The 15,102-nt window shown below is 39.2% G+C and overlaps 1 protein-coding gene across 4 annotated transcripts in view; it reads right to left on the reverse strand.

The window, feature by feature from the left end:
• Positions 1–15,102, reverse strand: part of Agbl3 (AGBL carboxypeptidase 3) — an 87,852-nt gene that overhangs the window by 23,138 nt on the left and 49,612 nt on the right. For 3 of the 4 annotated variants that reach the window (XM_029478388.1, XM_085840740.1, XM_021164428.3), the window contains 4 exons: positions 12,474–12,531; positions 8,096–8,167; positions 3,625–3,670; positions 1,034–1,218 (listed from right to left, as the gene is read on the reverse strand). In XM_029478388.1, coding sequence (XP_029334248.1) covers positions 1,034–1,218; positions 3,625–3,670; positions 8,096–8,167; positions 12,474–12,531 — 361 coding nt within the window. The remainder of the gene's footprint in view (positions 1–1,033; positions 1,219–3,624; positions 3,671–8,095; positions 8,168–12,473; positions 12,532–15,102) is intronic. The other variant, XM_029478387.2, reaches the window with a different exon arrangement.

Raw genomic sequence — 15,102 nt, forward strand, 5'->3', positions numbered from 1 at the left:
AATGCTTTCCTTCCAGAGCTATACTGTAAACCATGATCTATATTTTCAAAACTTCCAAATGTATTCTAAGTCCAGTTCCTTTTTTCTGAACTCCATACTAGTAATCAGCAACCTATTCAGTAGCTCAACTTCAACATCTAAAAGACACTTCCAATATAGTGTGTGGGGGCAGCATTGCAGCTCCATCCTCAGTCTTGCCTGTCTCAACAGATGCTTTTCTTCAGCTATTTGCCCCGGCCTTAGACCACGACATTCCAACAGTTTTCAAGACTTGTGAAATCATCACCACAATCAGGATACAGAAAAGAACACTCCAATGGATTCCTAGGATACATCCAGGTTCCGACACAGCTCTAGGGAACAACTGTATTTGTTCTTTTTCCTCTCCAGTTAACCTTGCTTTTATATATGTGCAGTCATATAGCATTTTCTATTTTATGCCTGGCTTTTCATTTGGCACAATTTTTAGATCTATTCAAGTAAAAGAATTAAGGTGAACTTGGCTTTAGCTTTACTTTCTACAACTTAGATCAATTGGTTACTGTGATGAATCAGAATTAGACCCTTACAGAATTTAGCCTTCTGCAAGGGGCCATTCAGGATAGACCATCTCAAGGCAACAACTATGGCCTACAGTGGTGTGCAATCGGTTTTGGGCCACATTAGAGACACAAAATAAAAGGTTGCTTACAACTAAAAAAGTCCCATGTTTGAGAAGTAGAAACGACCAGAATATGGTCAAAGTATTAAGGAAAAGTTCCTTGGTTGTAGAGTAGTGCTAAGAGAGCTATCTCAGATAATGCCATTACATTTTTTCAAGACTATATTACACCAAGGGATTTTTAAATGTGTCTCAGTCATTCAGAGATAAAATAAGGTAAGTACTTTTCAGCAGTAGGGGGGCAATGGTTATTAATCCCCTATTCACTAATATAGTTCCCATAACTCAGATCGGATGACATTAATTATGATGATATAATGTAAAGGATCTTTCTACTTATTAAAATGTTAAGCAATTATAATTTAAAAAAACCTGTTGGTATTCTTGTCTTCTCAATCCAATTTGAAGGTCTTTTGTTCATAGGACATTTCACCATTTTGAAACAACTTTCATATATATTGATTCCTCTGGACTGAACTTCCTGGATTGGATTCTTATAAGTTTCTAAAATATATGTCCTATGGTCTTTGTTAAGACTCTTAATCATACGCTGGGAGCTGAAAGAAATTGAGTATTGTCATCTCAGTGTCACATATTTACATAAGAGTATTGCAGTTCTGTTTTCTACTTGCATATTATGCCTTAGTATGTAATCGTTAACCTCTCATCAGCTGTGATATAGTCAGAATAGCTAGGACTAGTCCCATTTTTCAAAAGATGATCATAAAGGTTAAGCAATTTTCTAATGATTACACAGCATCAAGTATTGTAATACTTCTAATTCCTATCTTCTAATCCCAGTGTTTTTCCTATTATCTTTTACATTTTTGTTGTTATTAAAGTGTCTGTATCTGTGTCTGCATGAGTTTATGTGCACACATGCCAGCTGAGCAGGCCCTCTGAAGGAACAGAGTGCTTTAACCACTGAGGCCTCGTGTTAGCCCCATCCTTCCTTATCTTGCCATTTATCATTTGATTACTTTCCATAGGATAGCTTATCTTACAGTGACCAACTCTAGGTCCAAGTATAGCTATTTCCAACAATGCCTGTCATATTATCAGTTATGTAACCAATTCCCTAGGCTTCTGGAGTAAGAGAATACACATCTAACAGATCCTTTTTTGTAGTTGTTGAACAGAAACCAGGTTCCTAGGAAAGAAGGCAAGGAAGGAAGAAAAGGCACTCCAGCACTTCCTGCAGTGAAATTACATAGTTTTGCAAATTCAGTGAGTTCTCAGATGCTTATCTGTGATTACTTAAGCCACTGTCCAGACAGTAGTTGATATCATTATTCCTATGAATAGGAAAATTGGTCAAAGGAAATAGAGATACAGTAGTTGCCAGTTCAGAGAAAGATTCCAAGCTGGTCTATGTAATCCCTGGCATCCCTGTTTGACCAATAGGCCATAAATACGGGCAAGACTGTAGTAAACTATGTGGTTGCTCTGCATTCATCCTACAGTGCTAATGAACGTGTGAGAAATCAGATAATTCAATGATAAACACAGAAATAAAAGGCTTTAGTTAAGATTTTAAAGCATCATCCATCAAGGACAAAAATTCAGGTGACAGCAGATGCTGGCGAGGAGAAAGAGGAACACTACTCCATTGTTGGTGGGGTTGCAAGCTTGTACAACCACTCTGGAAATCAGTCTGGCGGTTCCTCAGAAAATTGGACATAATACTACCGGAGGATCCTGCAATACCTCTCCTGGGCATATATCCAGAAGATGTTCCAACTGGTAAGAAGGACACATGCTCCACTATGTTCCTAGCAGCCTTATTTATAGTAGCCAGAAGCTGGAAAGAACCCAGATGCCCCTCAACAGAGGAACGGATACAGAAAATGTGGTACATTTACACAATGGAGTACTACTCAGCTATTAAAAAGAATGAATTTATGAAATTCCTAGGCAAATGGATGGACCTGGAGGGCATCATCCTGAGTGAGGTAACCCAATCACAAAAGAACTCACATGATATGTACTCACTGATAAGTGGATATTAGCCTAGAAACTTAGAATAACCAAGATACAAGATACAATTTGCAAAACACATGAAACTCAAGAAGAACAAAGGCCAAAGTGTGGACACTTTGCCCCTTCTTGGAATTGGGAACAAAACACCCATGGAAGGAGTTACAGAGACAAAGTTTGGAGCTGAGACGAAAGGATGGACCATCTAGAGACTGCCATACCTGGGGATCCATCCCATAATCAGCCTCTAAATGCTGACACTATTGCATACACTAACAAGATTTTGTTGAAAGGACTCTGATATAGCTGTGTCTTGTGAGGCTATGCTGGGGCCTAGCAAACACAGAAGTGGATGCTCACAGTCAGCTATTGGATGGATCACAGGGCCCCCAATGGAGGAGCTAGAGAAAGTACCCAAGAAGCTAAAGGGGTCTGTAACCCTATAGGTGGAACAACAGTATGGACTAACCAGTACTCCCCAGAGCTCGTGTCTCTAGCTGCATATGTATCAGAAGATGGCCTAGTCGGCCATCACTGGGAAGAAAGGCCCATTGGTCTTACAAACTTTATATGCCTCAGTACAGGGGAACGCCAGGGCCAAGAAGTGGGAATGGCTGGGGGATGGTACGGGTGATTTTTGGGATAGCATTGGAAATGTAAATGAAGAAAATACCTAATTAAAAAAAAGATTTTAAAGTATCATCCATCAAGGACAGTTTGGGCATACTGACATTGGCTCAGAACCTTCAGGAAATAGGAGGTTGGGGGGCCTCCAGAGTACACCAGAGACCTGGGAAGTTCAAAACTGAACCTGGGTGTGTTCTTACACATTATAGTGATCTGATAGGTCAGATCTAAAGATAAACTAGATCAACTTTTTTCCCTAAACAGTAAACTTATCTGTTGCTTTAATTCAAAATTAAATATTCTAATACAGAAGAAAAAAATAATATAGTTAGGAAAAAAATCAAGTTTAATTCTCCTACCTGGACCATGATTTTCTGGGATAAAACCTTTGTCCAGGAATTTTCACTAAAAAAGGAAAATATGCCATAAAATATCGGAAGTAACATTTTAAGATCAACAAAACTTAATTTTAATCTTCTTGACAATTACTTTGTGTAACTTAATGGCTAGATAATTTAGTTAAATAATGTTTTGTTTACACATGAAATATATGACTACAAATTCCTCCTGATAGCCTTTTAATAAGATGGTTCCAAGAGAAGAATAACCTGTAGGAATATCTATGTATTAACTACCAAACAGGAAAGTAACTGATGGCCAGGAGTGCAGCTCAGTGGCAGAGGACTTGCCTAGTATGTGTGAGGCTCTGTGTACACTAGGACAAAAAGAAAGTTTAGAAAAAGCAGCAGCAGCAGCAATGAAACAGGAAGCAGGCAAGACTTACTCCTGAACCCAAGTAAGTCCCTCTGAGTGGTGCCTGCTATCAGGGAGGCAGATCCAGGAGGATTATGAGTTAAAGGCTGGCTTGAGTTCTTAGTCGGCCTAGGTTATAGTTCAAGATTGTAAAGAGAGGAAAAAAAGGAGGAAGAAACAACAGCAACCACCATCAGCAAAAAGCAAAACCACCTCCACAACTTGTGAAGGATGTGCCATACATACCCATGTGGTCAGTGTTTTAGAGGGCTGATTTACGATGCACACGTATCAGATCAGAGTAAACTATAAGGTATAATACATAACTATTATATACATATTTTAATATAAAAATTGGAGTCTAAATTATATATTATTACATATTTTCACCATTATAGATATCTTATTATTTAAAGAAAATAATAATAGAACTAGTTGATAGTAACAATCACAGTTAACAACCATAGCAGAACAAGTTAATTAGGGTATAGTGATAAAATTACTTTTATAACAATGCTCTCTGATACAGACTTTTAACTCTTTTGTAAGAGTTATATGGTCTTACATGGTTAGCTTAGGCTAACTGCAAACTCTCCCTGTAGGAGACCAGCATGTAATATGCTCATGTAATATGCAAGTGATTTCACCACCTAGCCTTTTGATTGCACATTGTTGTTTTGAGGGAAGATGAAAATATTATCATTTGATTTAGTTTTTGTTTACCTAATCTCAGATTCTTGAGCTTCATTCTACCTGTGTGCTTTTACTTTTCTTTTCCTTTAGGATGTCTCTGTCAACTTAACAGGCATAGGAAGACATACCAAGTGTGAGAGCAAAGGATTTATTCAGGTCAAAGTGAGGATGGCCACCTGGGACATAATCTAGCAGTCTATAGTTAAGTGCTTTGAGGTTTTACAAAATGATAGCTATATTTATAGTTTTAAGCTGCATGAGAGGTTTGAAAGTATTTGTTCTGCAAGTATAATAGGCACTGGATAACTTAAACTGTCTTATAAAAAGTGTATTGGACATGTCTCATTCTCCGGGTAATTTGGGGGAAGGGGTCCATTGTACACAATGTCAGTAGAATGTAATAAACTTAAATGCTTTAAGAATCTGAAGTATGCCAAGTCCTAAGATCAGCTTCATGGAGGGGGTAGTTGTTTTTCAAACAGAGTTCAAAGGTTTAACTGTGGATGTATGTGAGAGCAGATCTGTCTCCTAGTCCATTTTAGTGTGCAAACCAATTCTACTCCAGTTTGTCTTCCTTGACACTTAACCTTGAATTAGTTTCTACATGTTGTACCATGTCCTCTCTTGAGTCTTTCCATATCTTATAATGTGTGTGTGTGTGTATGTGTGTGCGCACGTGCATGCATGCGCATGTAGAAGTCAGAGGTTGATGTCCTGTCTTCCTTGATTGTTTTGTAAAAGTCTCTCACCTGAACTCAGACCTTCCTGAATTCATCTACTTAAGCCAGCCAGCTTACTCGAGAGATTCCACTTCTGCCCTCAGAGCAATCATGTACACCTGGGCTCTATTTTTGGCCATCTCTCTCCATAACTAGCCAGGCATACTCCTCTATTTGCCAGTAAAACAACATAGTCATTTAGCCTTCTCTCTTTAGGGATGCATGGGTCAAGCTGGCACTGGGATGGTACTCCTTATCTTTTCAAGATCCTTGACAGGAAACTGCTTCACAATAGTTGCTTCATTGCTGAAGCTCTGTAGCAATGGGGTGACTTGTATTGCAATTAATAATACCAAGTGTAGTCAAAGTTGTATGTGCCTGATGAATTAGGCCTAATGAATTATGGCTAAGACTAGAGTATTCTCCAAGTTTTTCTGTGCCTTAGGATTGATGAGATGTAGATGCAAACGTTAGATAATGAGGTAGATATTCTGTTCTCTTTGTGGTGGTATAAAACTTATAAGGAACAGATTCATGTCAACCAACGGTCATGACCCTATCCCTCCTATCCCTCTCTCTTGAGCTGTTGGTTACTGATAACTTCTGGGAAGTGAGTCACTCATTCAGTCACTGTCTTCATTTGTGTACCCATTTGTGTACCTCTAATGGATAGTTGTAACTCTATGGTCACAAAGGCAGCTCCAGTTAACCTTAATGAGTCACAAAACAAAACAGAAAGATGTGAATGCAGGAAAGAGGGGGACTAATGGTGCTGGGGAAAGCTGATGGGAGGGTGTGATGGTTTGTATATTCTTGGGCCAGGGAGTGGCACCATTTGGAGATGTGACCTGGTTGGAGTAGGTGTGCCTCTGTGGGTGTGGGCTTAAGACCCTCACCCTAGTTGCCTAGGAGTCAGTCTTCCACTAGTAGCCTTTGGATGAAGACATAGAACTCTCAGCTCTTCCTGCACCATTCCTGCCTGGATACTGCCATGCTCCCACCTTGATGATAATGGACTAAACCTCTGAACCTCTAAGCCAGCCCCAATTAAATGTTGTTTTTATAAGACTTGCCTTGGTCATGGTATCTGTTCACAGCAGCAAAACCCTAACTAAGACAGAGGGGAAGTGGGGGAAGAGGAGAACCTGATCTGGTATAGGGTGAGGGAAAAGGACTGAAGCCTTGAGGGCCAGTAGAAAGAATGGAAACAGGCAACTTCAGGAAATAGGAGGTTGGGAAATAGGACCCCCCAGAGTACACCAGAGACCTAGGAGGTAAGAGACTCCCAGGACTCAAAGGGAGGGAGGGACCTTAGATGAAATGCCCAACAGTAGAGAGAGGGAACTTATAGAGGTCACTTCCTCCAGCAGCAAGCCAGGATAGCAAATGAGGGATGGTGTTGCCACCCCAGTCACATCCCTGACCCATAATTGTTTCTGTCTGAAAGAATTACAGGGATGGAAATGGAGAGGAGCCTGAGGAAAAGAAGGTCCAGCAACAGGACCAAGTGGGATCCAGCTCAAGGGGAGGCTCCAAGGCTTGATGCTATTACTGAGGCTGTGGAGTGCTCACAAAAAGGGTCCTATCATGACTGCCCTCCGAATGACCCAACAAGCAGCTGAAAGAGTCAGATGCAGATATTTGCACCCAAACAATGGACAGAAGCATCTGACCCCTGTTGTTGAATTGGGGAAGGCTGAAAGAAGCTGAGGAGAAGGGCCATTCTGTAGGAGGACCAACAGTCTCAATTAATCTGGACCCTTGAGATCTCTCAAACACTGGACCACCAAACAGCCAGCATACACCAGCTGATATGAGGCCCCCAACACACATACAGTAGAGGACTTCCAGGTCTGTGTTCATTCAGAGATGATACACCTAACCTCTAGGAGACTGGAGGCCCCAGGGAGTTTAGAAGTCAGATGTGGTGGGGGTTTGGGTGGGTGGGGAAGGTGAGGATATGGAGCAGTCAGAGGGTGGATGAGGGGTGGGGAATAGAATATGGAGTGTAAAAAATAAATAAAAAATAAAAAACAAAAGAGAGGGTAGGTGCTGAAAGCTACACACACACACACACACACACACACATGTGTGCTTTTCATTGTGAAAGGAGTTACAAACTTGGAACTGTACATAACCATGCTTTCCATTTGTCACACATATGAGTAACTCCTTTCACAATGAAAAGCGCACATATGTGTGTGTGTGTGTGTATGTGTGTGTGTGTGTGTAGCTTTCAGCACCTACCCTCTCTTTTGTTTTTCATTTTTTATTTATTTTTTACACTCCATATTCTATTCCATATTCTCACACATATGAGAAAAGGTCAAATGACAGTTAATACAAAATTAAAAACAAGTTCATGTATAAGCAATATCATTTCAGTTGGCTTTTTCTATACATTTCCAGATCTGTAAAAAAGCCAAAAATTATGCTCCAAAATGTTTGGTAGGGTGAATGCTGGCACCCTAAGCATAAAAGGGAGGGCAGTGCTGACAGTAATATATATTCAGTACCGTAAGCACAATTTTATCTCCCTCTTTTCTCTCTTTTTACTAGACCATCTTCTTCTTCTTTAAAATAGAGCTTAATGGTACATAAAGATGACTGTTATTGCACATATTCAGATTGTAGGTGATCCCATTTCTGAGCCCGCTTTACTCACCCACGCCTTGGCTAGGCAACGGTCTTCTGAAACAGTGAGCCACATAAACATCTGGAGCATCTATCCTTGGATCTGGAGAAGACGGCACAGGAGCATGACAAATGGAAAGCATGGTTATGTACAGTTCCAAGTTTGTAACTCCTTTCACAATGAAAAGCGCACATACTGTGTGAATTGTAGTTTAACTCAATGAAATTAACATATGACATCTTCAAATATTTACATGTTTGTTGTAGTTCAAGTATTTATACCTTTGGGACAAGAATTGCTTCTCTGGGAATTTATTAGAAAGAAACAAGTATATATACAAATGGATAGATTTTCATGTTGTTTGCAATAAAGGAAAGTTAGAAAAAGTTAAACAGTGGGCTTACCTATACAAATTAAGATTTCTTTGTACAAAGTAAAATATTTTGCTGCCATTGATTCACATGAAAAAATGATTATAAAATACTCTAATTTTAAATGAAAAAGAAACATGCAAAATAACACAATTATATCATTCATTAACATGTGAAGTTTACATACAGACAGAAATTTTAAAATATTATTTTTACTTTATATATATTTTTAAAATTTCAGACAATTTATTATTATGGAAAGAAAGGCATCTATGTGTTCACAGCCAACATCATAGTTCTTTTTACTCAGATCTTATCTTGAAGGCCTGTCATCAGATTTTACCTCTTAAAATTCTTCTAGTGAAATTAGTACAATTTATGTAGAAACTTATAACCCCCACTGTGTTTTCCTTTGCACACCCTCAGACTACATTTATTGTTGTATGTACGCACATACTTAAACAAAAGCAATATACATTAAGCCAATAGCCAACATCAATTAAATGGAGAGAAACTTGAAGCAATCCCACTAAAATCAGGGACAAGGCAAGGCTGCCTACTCTCTCCCTATCTATTCAATATAGTACTTTAAGTTCTCGCCAGAGTACCAAGACAACTAAAGGAGATCAAGGGGATATAAATTGGAAAGGGAGAAGTCAAAGTATCATTATTTGCAGATGTCATATACTTATGTAATCCCCAAAATTCTACCAGAGAACTCTCATTGCTGACAAACAACTTCAGCAAAAGTGGCAGGATATAAAGTTAAGTCAAAGAAAAAAATCAGTAGCCCTAGTTTATACAAATGATAAAGGGGCTGAGAAAGAAAACAGGGAAACACCACCTTTCACAATAGCCATAAATAATATAAAATATCTCGGTGTATCTCTAACCAAGCAAATAAAAGACCTGTATGATAAGAACTTCAAGTCCCTGAAGAAAGAAACTGGAGAAGATATCAGAAGATGAAAAGATCTCCCAAGCTCATGGATTGGTAGGATTAACTTAGTGAAAATGGCCATCTTACTAGAAACAATGTACAGATTCAATTCAATTCCCATCAAAATCCCAATACATTTTTTTAAACAGATCTTGAAAGAGAAATTCTCAATTTCATCTGGAAGAACCCAAAATCCAGGATAGTCAAAATAATTATGAACAATAAAAGAACTTCTAGAGGTATCTCCATTCCTGACCTCAAGCTGTACTACAGATCAATAGTGATAGGAAACTATATGGTATTGGTACAGAAACAGACAGGTTGATCATTGGAATCGATTCAAAGACCCAGATATAAACCTACACAGCTATAGACACTTGATTTTTGACAAAGAAGCCAAAACCATACCATGGGGAAAAACAACAAATGGTGCTGCTCTAATTGTCAGTCTACATGTAGAAGAATGCAAATTGATCCATATTTATCACCCTGTATAAAGCTTAAGTCTAAGTGGATCAAGGTCCTCAATATAATACCAGATACACTAGAATCTAATCGAAGAAAAAGTGGGGAATAGCCTTGAATACATTAGCATGGGAGAAAATTTCCTGACCAGAACACCAATGGCTCAGGTTCTAAGATCAACAATTCATAAGATAAATGGGACCTCTTTAAACTTAAAAGCTTCTGTAAGGCAAAGGACACTATCAATATGACAAAACAGCAGCCTACAGACTGGGAAAAGAGCTTCACTAAGCCTACATCCCACAGAGGGATAATTTTAAAAATATATAAATTATTCAAGAAGTTAGACTCCAAAAATATAACCCAATTAAAAAATGGAGTACAGAACTAAACAGAATTCTCAATAGAGGAATCTCGAATGTACAAGAAGCACTTAAAGCAATGTTCTAAGTCCTTAGTCATCAGGAAAATACAAATCAAAACAACTCTGAGGTTCCATTTTATATGAATTGAAATGGCTAAAATCAAAAACTCAAGTCACAGCAAATGCTGGAGAGGATGTGGAGAAAGAGGAACACTCCTTCATTGCTGGTTAGATTGAAAACTTGTACGACCACTCTGGAAATCAATCTGGTGGTTTCTCAGAAAAATGGAAATAGCTCTTCCTGAAGACCCAGCTATATCACTCATGGGCATATACCCAAAAGATGCTCCATCATACCACAAGGACATGTGCTCCATGTTCATAGCAGCCTTATTCGTAATAGCCAGAAACTGGAAGCAACCCAGATATCCCTCAACCAAAGAATGGATACAGAAAATATGGTTCATTTATACAATAAAATACTGTTCAGCTATTAAAAACAATACCAGCATGGATTTTGTAGGCAAGTAGATGGAACTAGAAAAAGGTATTCAGACCCCAAAGGACATATATAGCATGTAGTCACTGACAAGTGGATATTAGCTAAAAAGTACAGAATACCCATGACACAACCCTTAGGCTCAAAGAAGTTAAACAAGAAGGAAGGCCCAAGTGTCATTTAGAAGGGAGAACAAAATAGTTATGGAAGGCAGAGGGAGGGAGGGAATTGGATGGTAGAGGGGAGGGGGAGGAGAAGAGGGAAGCAGGATCAGGTATGGAGAGAGATGAGAGAGGCCTAGATCCCAGCAGTATGAATTGAAATATGCAGCTGCTGGGAGTGGAGGTGGGCAGGGGAACCTCTAGAAAGTCCCAGAGATCCGGAATAAGGAAGACTCCCAGGACTCAATGCAGTGACCTTAGCTGAAATGCCTGAAAGAGGGGATATGGAACCTGAAGAGACCACCTCCAGTAGCCAGACAGGACTCCCAGTAGAGGAATGGGGACACCAACACACCTATAAAACTTTTGACCCCAAATTGCTCCTGTCTAAAAGAAATGCAGGGACAAAAGTAGAGCTGAAGGAATGGCCCAACCTGGGATCCATTTCATGGGCAGGCACCAATTCTCACACTATTACTGATGCTATGTTGTGCTGCAGATGGGATCCTGGCATGGCTGTCCTCTGAGAGCCTCTACCCAGCAGCAGACTGAGACAGATGCAGAGAGCCACAGCCAAGCATGGGATGGAGGTCAGGGACTCCTATGGAGGAGTTAGGGCAAGGATTGAAGGAACTGAAAGAGATGGCAACCCCATAGGAAGACCAAAAGTGTCAACTAAGCTGGGTCCATGGGAGCTCTCAGAGACTAAGCCACCAAGAAAAGAGCATACACTGGTTGATCCAAGGTGCCAGCATATATAGAGAGCAGAGGCTGCCTTTTCTGGTCTAAGTGGGAGAGTATGGGCCTAATTGTATAGAGACTTTATGCCCCAGAGTGCTGGGCACCTGTTCAGAGGTGAAGGGAGTGAAATGGAGGGAAGAACTCTCTCTCTCTCTCTCTCTCTCTCTCTCTCTCTCTCTGTGTGTGTGTGTGTGTGTGTGTGTGTGTGTGACTGGGGAGGGGAGCAGCAGTTGGGATGTAAATAAATAAATAATGAAAAAGAAAAAAAATATGCTCCTAAAAGGAAGAACTGATATCATATATTTCTTTTTTATAAAAATATATTTACTAGCTGGGCATGGTGGCACACGCCTTTAATCCCAGCACTTGGGAAGCAGAGGCAGGTGGATTTCTGAGTTCAAGACCAGCCTGGTCTACAAAGTGAGTTTGAGGACAGCCAGAGCTATACAGAGAAACCCTGTCTCGAAAAACCAAAAAAAAAATGTGTGTGTGTGTATATATATATACACACACACACACACACACACACACACACATATATATATATTTACTTACTATTATTATTGTGTCATGTTTGCATACTTGACGTGTGTGTATGGGGCAGTACATGTTACTGAGTGTGTGGAGGTCAGAGATAACTTTGTGTAATTGATTTTCTCCTTCTCCTTTTCACCTGAGTCCCAGGGATGAAACTCAAGTTGCTAGGCATGTGTGCCAAGCACCTATGTTTGTTGAGCCATCTTGGCAGCCCTTATATACATCTTTGTATCTTTGACACCAAGCACAGCGTCAACCTCAAAGTTATGGCATAAAATGAGTGTTGTTGAATAAACTAATTGTTTATGAGAAGGTAAAACAGAAATTTACCGTTCCCATCAGAATTTGATTCTTCGTGTCTTTGGAGTAAATGTTCTTTGCCATAAACCTATAGGAATAGAGAATTAGAAAGAAAACATAACATATTATAAACATGAAACTGGGGTATGTTTCTTATATGATTATGATATGAATGTTTAACAAACATTTCTTATTTTTATAGGTTTAAAATGGGCAAATTGTTTCATAAATCCAAACTTCTGGTGTTGTTAGCAACACTACTCTCTTGCAACAATAAATATCAAGAAAAAGCCAATATTTTTTCACTACTAAAAAGTTTTATTTCTTACACAGAACTAATGTATCATAACGAAGAGAAAAAATGTTAAATTAGAATTACTTAAACTAGAATTTGAGAGCATGAGATAAAAGAGTATGAAAGATCCTGACAAATGTAAAAGGTCATAGAAGCCCTGAAATTGGCAAAATAGATTTCATTGCTAGCAGAACTAGCTTCACTGATTTAGAAAAATAGAGGTGCACAATGCTTTGGTCACTCCTTGAACCCTTGTGTCTGCCAATGTTTTGACCGTTCCTTGAACCCATGTGTGTGACCACTGATGAAGCCCATTGCCAGGTGTTTGTGATATTGGTTGCTGGGGAAGAGTTGGAAAATCTCCCCAGCAACCACAGCTGGGCCAATCCTGAGTTGCTGCACCTGCACCAGACTCTTTCCTTGTACCCCTCCCATACCCATTTCTTGAGAATAGACATTGTTTAGATCTGGAAATCCCCTAATCCCCCCTTCTCCTTTCGCCCCTGAGGGCCTATAAAAACTGAGACCCCTTTCCCCTCGTGGTTGACTTCTCTACCCCCACGTGAGATATGAGTCATCCCCAGAGCTCTGGCTTTCCCCGAATAAATCCTCATGTGGTTTGCATCAAGCTTGGTCTCTCGTGAGTTCTTAGGTGTCTGCTATTGATACGAGGCCTGAGTGAGGGGCTCCTCTCGGAGTCTTTCAAGTATATATATATATATATATATATATATATATATATATATATACATACATACATACATACATATATATATGTGAAAAACTACCAATAAATTTCAGAACTGTGCTTATATATAAAAGATAATATTGTTAAGAGAATATTTTCTTGAACTTTATAAAGATCTCTAATAAAACAATGGAAACCATAAACAAATCATTTTCTCTTTTGAGAAGAAATGCAAATCTGGCCTGGCCTAAGAGATACGCACTGGACTTTTGACTGTGAACCTTGAATAATCTACAAATTGACCAAAACCAGTTTTGACATTTCCAAGGTGTTTTTGTTTTTGTTTGTTTGTTTGTTTGTTTTTTTTGCTTAACATTATAAAGACTTTTCTAAAAGAAAAGAGGAAAGGAAAGATAGTGAAAGACATTTGACAGCATGCAGTGCATTATAGTTCAGTAACACTAGATTATTAAAGTAAAGTTAATGCTAGCATCTATGATTCTAGAGCTCTGAGTGCAGCCTGGCCAACAGAAAACAAAACCTTCTCTCAACAAAACAAGAGAAATAATATAAAACAACACACAATAGAACACAATATACCAAATAATTAAAACACAAAATCTATTTCTTTGCATATATAATTGGCAACAGATATTGACACTTCTAGAGAAATTTTAATCCAGCAGCATGGCTACTCTGATAAGAGATCACATCTAAAGACCTAGATCTTTGTGATCTGGCTAGAATACAGACACACTATACACTTTTAATCCTCCTGTTGGAATCCTTTAGTACACAACTTTAATCCCAACCAATGTTGTCTAATTGAGGGGCAGATAAAGTGGTGAATCAGAGAAAGATTTGACAGAATGAGTCAGAGATAGGATACACCCAGATCTCAGGAGAGCAGTCAGGAAAGAGAAGCACAGGGAGAGTCAGTGAGTTGGGAGTCAGTGCAGTGGAGTTGAGTTCATTCATGAGTTCATGCAGTTCAGAGCAGGTCAGCTGAGGCAGTTGAAGCCAGAGAATAAGGAGATTAGAACAAAGTGCCAGAGTAAGTTTGAGGCCAAGCAGGAATTCAGTGAGAAGTCAAGAGGAGCCAAATTGAATCAGTCGGTTTGGAGAAGAGTTTGAGCCAGAACAGCTGAGTTGAACCAGACAGCAAGAGTTCAGAAAGAACTAGAAAGGGTGAGTTTATTCAGCACTAAGCCTCTGAGACTACAATTATATCAAGCAAATAAAAGTTACTTTTACAGCCACTAACTATGGAAATGAAGAAAAGGTGAAAATAAAACTTGTGAGGTTGAAGAGCTGGCTGGGGGCGTCTCCTCTGACTACATAGAGTTGTCCAACCCCCACTACTTTTTGGTTGATTGCTCTCATGTTTTCAACCCTGCCAGGGGCACAGTTTGCTCTTCAGGTGAATTCTTAAAAAAAATCTCCTTTGAATGGGCAGGTCTAGAAACTGTGTGTGAGGTCTGTTCTGAGTTCTTCAGGGCTCCTCCCAGCTGTCGCCCCAGTTCTCCTACAAAGTAGCCAGGATACAGTTTAGAATGTGTTTCTAATCAACCTCTCCCAATCTCTGCCCAATTTCTTTTTACCACATTTGCTCAGGTTTTAAGAATTTAATAAGATTTAACTTTCTATATCCTCTGTCACAAATGGAGTAAATTCTT

The sequence above is a fragment of the Mus caroli genome, unplaced genomic scaffold, assembly GCF_978045245.1.
Source record: "Mus caroli unplaced genomic scaffold, Mus_caroli_1 scaffold_7, whole genome shotgun sequence".
Taxonomy (NCBI): domain Eukaryota; kingdom Metazoa; phylum Chordata; class Mammalia; order Rodentia; family Muridae; genus Mus; species Mus caroli.